The sequence below is a fragment of the Hermetia illucens genome, chromosome 5 (assembly GCF_905115235.1).
Source record: "Hermetia illucens chromosome 5, iHerIll2.2.curated.20191125, whole genome shotgun sequence".
Taxonomy (NCBI): domain Eukaryota; kingdom Metazoa; phylum Arthropoda; class Insecta; order Diptera; family Stratiomyidae; genus Hermetia; species Hermetia illucens.
In genome coordinates this window covers 48,474,276-48,481,372 of record NC_051853.1, presented here as the reverse complement: position 1 = coordinate 48,481,372, position 7,097 = coordinate 48,474,276, and the positions used below count along the sequence as shown (strand labels likewise).

Here is a 7,097-nt window from a genome sequence, read left to right as displayed (position 1 = left end):
TCAAGAAAACCGTCAGGACATGAAGCGACTTTAAGATATCTGCCACCCTACAAACATCATCGTTGGGATCGGAGTAAAACAATTTACTCTGGCACTGGGTGATACCTATAAATTGTTCTACTGTGACCTTTATTTTTTGCAAATAAGCATATTTCACGACTATTTGAAATCCAGAATCATTTAACGAATATTTATACTACTCTCCCAGGCATCGCGTTTGTATGTGTGTTTGAGGTGTGGGGGAAGCAAAGCCCCTGAGCACTCAGACTCTCATCGTCCATTGTACTCGATTCCCATGTCTAAAGGAATATCCCGGATACGTTTATGTATCGCAGGATTTCCGTTGCAGTTGCTGCACATCGGCACCAACAATCTGATGTCTTATCGATCTACAGCCAAATTACTCATATACAAAACCTCACGTGGATTCCGCTCCCTCATTACAGGATGGACACGCACCATTTTGGAGGGTCTTCCTGCTTTTCGACAGAATAAACTTTGCAGTATGTTTGTTTGGTTCTGACAGGAAAACTTTGGTGTGCCCATTAAGGCTCATCATGTCAGCATTAAGGCTCATCATGTCAATATGTCAATGCGAATGACACCCCAATTGCCGGCTCCGGTCCGGGAAATTGAACACTCTTTTGCTAAGGCATCCAATACTTCGCTTCCCTCATTTATTTCTCCCAGCGAAAGCTCTTTTGTTTCACCTTCACTAACCCCACTACGGATGAATAAGTGAACACCGGCCATTAGATAGCAACATATCTACATTATTGCCTGAAGCCTAAGACCCCATAAGTTGTGAGAGCTCGTTTCACCTTTACATCTATATGTTATTTCAAAACATATCATTTCTTCGGTGAGATGAAGGGTTGTACCCCTAATCTTACCTACTCGCGTTTCAAAATTGCGTCCTCTATCTTTGAAACCAAAAAATGAAGAGCAAGACTCATAGAACTTTCCACTTTGGTAAGCATGTTGGTTTTCTTTCAGTGGAAGCGACCTAAGCGCTTTCCCGCGAATGTGATGCTCAATCTCAGTCTCTCTAGACATTTCAGCGAAAATGACGTTAAGCTGATTCGCCGGTAATTCTTTGAATATGTATAGTCAACTTTCTCAGGCTTAGGAACCTTAACCTTCTGCCAAGAGGAAGACACGTAGCCAAGAGCAAGACATCCTCGAAAAATATTTCTTAGAAGTTGCTCTAAGGGATCTATACCCACCTTTAACATCGCTGGATAGATGCCATGCAGGTCAGGTACTTTGAAGTGTTCAAGTGATAGTATAACAGTTGCAGCCTTTTCATTAATAACATTTCACAGTGTCTCAAATCCCCTTGCAACACCTTTGTGTTGAAAGGTTTGCAGAAACCGCCAATTCACCAATTCTCCTCCTATCACTTTTGGGATATATTCTCCGGGGTTTTGTACTTCCAAGAGGGTCTGTATAGACTCAAATCTGGAGTTCGTGAATGTACCAACCGGTTTTCTAAGATAGTCCAACTTGGCCCTACGTTACCGGTCATTAGATCAGCTGAAGTGATAAGATCAAACAGCTTCTCCCCTCAATGATTGTATTTACTGCTACCCAACGAATACGTAGAGCATTCGCATCACGACCTATTAAGAGTTCAAGGCCACTTGATTCTGCCTACTCTACCAGATCCATATTTTTTGCGGAGGACACAAAGGACCATAGGGTAAGTAAGAATAGGCAACTATGACGTTTCTCCTCTCACCACTAACGTGCTGTTATAAATTGATCGCAACTAGGTCCTGGGAGCAGAATTGCCTCAGCATGGTTGCCTCTAACAATTTAGGCATCAGAACACAGGCCCTCCGTCTCGAAGGTCTCTAATCAAAAACGAGCCAAGTCCCGTTGACTGATCCAATTCCACAGATTTTGTTAAAGTGAATTCATGGATCTTGTACCATAAATATATAAGAATAATCCTCCAAGTTTACCAGTCATGCTGCCAGTAGATGGAATGAGGCTTTGGTATGCTGCAAGTTAGTTTGACTGACCCTTATGTCTGTAGACATAAGTGTAGTCTAATGTGGAAACCGCCGCTAACTGAAAAGTCTCCTGTGTTCAGTGTGAATCTCATCGGGGTCACCAGCTTGTCCTTACCTTCCGCCGAAAGTTCCGCATTCTTGCATTTATCTGAATACCGCCACACTTGGTGTTATAGCTATACCCATGTCCTCATTCCAAAGAAACTTCGCGTCCTTTCGAAGTGTCTTCCGTTGTCATCACGGTCCACGGTGTCCAGGCTGTATGGATCTGTTTCCACATATCGGAATCAGACAAGTTGCGTCCACATCATCACCTTCCCTTCATTCCGCTTTTCGTACTAGAGGCGGAGGAGAAGGTTCCGACAGTAAGCCTGTAGTACCCTCTCCTTTGCGGCTGAAATTCCCTTCTGCCAAGCCTTCCTCCCCCGTTTTTTCGAAAAGTTAGACAGCAGTGTCACCGACAGGCCGGCCGTAGTCAGGTTTCCAGTTCCTCTCATCAAGGAGAAGGAAGTCTGTGACTTCTTACTACTTGGAGAGTTACAATCTTTTGTTTCCACCTCCATGTGTTTGGATACCCTTGGTATAGTAGTAAACTACCACCACAACAAGGTGGTATCCAGGGATAATTAAACCATAATTTACCCTTCCACGCGATTACTCGTCTCATCCATGGAACGTATATTATAATTTTGTCCATAAGTGCACCTTCTCATGAATTTGAAATGCCAGAAGTAGTCATTGCTTTAGTCCCTGTTGAGAAGTTCCCCTCCTTGCTGATGACCTCAAAAGGTCACCCGCACCGATACCTGTTCAATAAAGTTAATAACCTCCCTCCTGTAATTTTTCTAAGAAGTAGAAAACTAGTAATATGGATCCCAATTTACAGAATCATACTAGCGGGGTTACTGCACCCTAAGACACTAAATGTATTAAATGTACATTGAACGACAATACCACATTGAAATGAATAGCGCGGCTTACTTAATACGTTTGCTGTTGAAGTATGCATAAATGAAACAGTCGAGAACGGGAAAATATGTGCGTTTTAAGAAAAAAAAAATTTACAAAACCCTGTATGCATGAACCGTTGAGCCTCCGAAGTGTGAAATCTAAATTTGAAAATAATCTGTAATGACTAATGTGATCCGCGGGAGTCAGAAAACCATGAATAGCATGAATAGCATGAGTCATCCTAGAAGGACAGCTATCTCAAAAACTTAAAAATTTTGCAAAATTGACCGTGAAGTTCACGTGCACGTGCTTGCTTACCTCTTTGTTATGGGTCCTGAACGCCAGCGAGAGGGGGTTCTTTGAATGCTTCAACTTGGAATCCGAAAAATAAAATTACCATCGGAATATCGTGCCAACTTTACGGAAGGAAACACCCGAGATAAAACTGAAAATGAAAGAAAAATAACGGCTTGACTGGGCACGTGGAGCCGTGAAACTTCGGATATGAGTGCTGCGATCAAGAGAAAAGATCCTTGGCGGAAAGTACTAATTGCAACCTTCCATTTGATACCAAACATGACCATATTCGGCGAAGAAAAAAATGTACATCCCCTTTTGCTTCCGTTCGTACAGAGATCTTAGGACTCCGAGACCTATCCCAGAGGGATTCTGAAGAAGGGGATCCGTTTTGATTGTGCCAATTGGAGGGGTATCTGCATACTCCCTGCCGTTCCAAAGATAATAGCTTCAGTATTTCTGAAACCCATCAAAGAACATCTCGAAGCTGGTTTCCGCTTCGGATTCTCCTGCATTCATTTTATAACAGAGTGCGCAGTTCAGATCTTCGCTGCACCTGCACTTCATCGATTTCGAGAAAGCTTTCTATATCGTTAACAGGAATGTACTTGCAGTGTTCTATGCAGAAAGGGCATTCCAGAGAAACTGGCGCAAAATGCCCCGTGCTGCACCGGGGCAAAATCTTGGAGGATTTTGAGGACTGAGAACTGGAATCCGCCACTGTTGCATCCTGTCACCGATATTATTTCTGCTTGTTATCGGTGACGTTCTTCATGCCACTTTATCTGGAGGGCGGAGAGCGAAAGCGTCGAGGAGTTAAATGGAAAATGACATTTTTCCTCAAAAACCTTGAGCACGCTGGTGATATCTACTTGCTCTCTCACCGAATCACGGACCTTAGCCAAATGGCACTGGGTTTGGGAAGAGAAGAACTGAAAATAAACACCCAAAAAGCAAAGTATTTGTATACCCAGGAAGCGTTGGTTTTGCCAACTAAGGCACCAAATTGGATGTTGTCCAATGGATTAAGAGCTCAGGATCCGCTTTCGTTGCCCTGTCTAAAATCTATAAATGCAGTTCTGAGACTGTTCTGTGCTATTATTGCTATATGGGAGTAGCATATTGAAAGTGAACTCCACTGTTACCCAAAAACTCCAAGGTCTGGTTGCGTGCTACACTCTACCAGGTGATGAATGGCAGCCGTATAAATTTTGCATGTACGGTGACCTCCCCATCTAAAACACAAGATAGAAGGATGTAACTCATTGCATGTGTGGAAGTTCATACTCCCTACCTTCCCACCAAATTTGTTGTCAATCGTTGCAGTCGTTTATGAGAGGCAGACCGACAGTTACGTCTCTGTGGTTTTACGTGAATACCTGTCAAGTTAACCCCATGGCCTTCTTAAGACACGGATTGACTTTGTGACCACAATCAGAGACCCGTTGAGTCAAGCACAACCGTACCAGTATACACTGAGTGCATAGCTCAGTTTATTCTTACTGCTGGGTGTAATCTGAATCTGTACCGAACTAAAAAATAGGGCACCCATGTTGAAACGCAATACCACGCCGAGAGCTGAAGGTTTCTGTTCGCTTGAATGTAACCATAACCCCCATGAAAATCCCACTAGGGGCCAACTGCTATAACCGATCTGAATGCTTATAAGAGAGAAATTCACCTGAGACATGTGAATTCAGGGGCTATCCCGGTTCCCATGATACCAGTATACCCCTGGTAAAGTTCCCCTCGGCCGCTTGATTTTGTTCCGGACAACAAAATTGCTTCCTCATCTTTCTTGCCGCACCTCAGAGCGAAAGGCAGACGAATAGATACACAGACATTTAACTGATTTTAATAAGGTTTTATTTTACACCAAACCGTAAAAATAGATGTAAAATGTGTGCGGTGATTCGGGTTTTTTGCAGGAGGCCTCGTAACTTGATTGCAAATTGTAGTAAGGTAGGAATTTCGCGTGTACTTACCACTGTTTGTAGCCGCCATTCAACGAACTTCCTCCCCTGACTTTCCCGAGCCTAGCTAACGCAAGGGTGTGAAAGCACGTATTGACGAAAAATTTCAGTAGAAACTTCAATTTCGCAACTTGTCTTTGAATTTGCTGCTAAATTTAAAATATGATTCACTCATTACCCCCTGCTTTGAGTCGGTGTCCATCATCATTCCCTTTTTGAGTCCATACCATTATATTACGTAACTGCAGGAAAAGTTGTATTTTTGTCCCTGGTCATATTTTTGCCATTCTTTTATTCAACACGCATGAGACTCGCTGAAAATTTCGGCATCCTCCTTAAAGTTATCTTTTGTAGCATTAGTAGTAATAATGCTAGTTTCGTAGTTTTTGTAGAAAAATAAGGATGGGGATAATTAGACCACGTTAATGATTGTTAATTTTACGTACTCCATCGAGCTAAATGACAAGAGAGCAAGATTTCACGGTTATTCGTATATTCACTTCTTTCCTCAGGTTCCAGTTTTACACAGTGTAAAATTTCCAATACCTTAATCTCCGAAAAAAATTTCTCTTCCAAGCTCATCTTTCAGTTGCTCTTCCCTCGCCTGCAACCACAGATACAACATAGGTGCAAACCATATTGAGATGAAAACTCGCCTATTATTTGAAGCCTAAGCCTAATATAGATAAAAATCCACAGTTTCAGCCTCTTCAATTTCAAAGAGCTGGTATCGCCAGAAAAAATATTCCTTGACCTTTTCTCTCAATTAGAGATCCTTATTAACGACTTTGCCCTCGATTTCTATTGTTGATAAATTATAAGAACAGAGATTGTCGAAAAAAATTAAGATAGATGTTATATGGTAGACGAGCTAATAGTCCCTGTAGGGTATCATTTACCAATAGTTTTGGCTCGTCATTTCGAAAAGTTTGAACACCTCCACCCCAAGAAATTTAAATAACAACAAACACAAAAACTTGATTATTGCTCCGAGCTGAATTGTAATACTTACAGGAACATTGATACAATTTACAACGGATCAAACGCTCTCAAATCTAAGGCACAAAATTTCTATAAAAGCGAGAAATATAAGCACGAAGCCCAGTTTACAGTTTGTGATCAAGTTTAGTGCAACAATTATTTGTGCCAACCATCAGCGTCTTGCACACCAAAAGTAGTATTTTCCGTGTAGATCACTCAAAACCACCGGCAATATGGTATTCAAGGTACATATACTTATCGTTTAATCGTTTAGCGATCATATTATTAGCAGGCTATTCATCAGATTCAAACGTGCTGGTTATCTGTTTATACTAGATACTTATCGCGAAAGTGATGTTTAGTTACTTATGATAGATAGTTTTATCCGGCAGTTAGTTCTGTTTTAATTTTTATCGTTAATTTCTAGTGAATTAAGGGTTGTTTGTGGTATCAAGTGGACATTGTGATAAAGTTTAATAGTGAATAAAGAACGAAATTAGAGAGTAGAATATGAAAGAGGAAGTAAGATTCAAGGATCTGCTTGCAGTCAGAATTGCACTGGAAACCAAATCATGTACAGTCCAAGGGCGTTTAGATAATAACCTAGACGAAGCAAAACTGAAAATCAAATTAGGATTCCCCTAATCAATCATAATTTTACGAATTGTTTGCAAATTACATAAATGTAACAACGGTTACACTCGAAGTCTATAGTGTTTCTTTACCCCTTTTCTTGAATTCGGAAATCCTTGACTAAACTTTTTTAAGTATGACATGTAGGAATATGCGATGTAGGAAAATATATATTTTTTGTGTTAATTTAGTCTTAATTCTATAACGATGGCTCATTCAGTATGTTGTCCCAAAATTGGTCTTT

The 7,097-nt window shown here is 41.1% G+C and overlaps 1 protein-coding gene across 1 annotated transcript in view; it reads left to right on the top strand.

The window, feature by feature from the left end:
* Positions 1-6,345: 6,345 nt before the first annotated feature.
* Positions 6,346-7,097, top strand: part of LOC119657594 (cuticle protein 16.5) — a 50,960-nt gene continuing 50,208 nt past the window's right edge. The window contains exon 1 of the mRNA XM_038064577.1: positions 6,346-6,465. Within this exon, the coding sequence (XP_037920505.1) occupies positions 6,454-6,465 (12 nt within the window). The 5' untranslated portion in view covers positions 6,346-6,453. The remainder of the gene's footprint in view (positions 6,466-7,097) is intronic.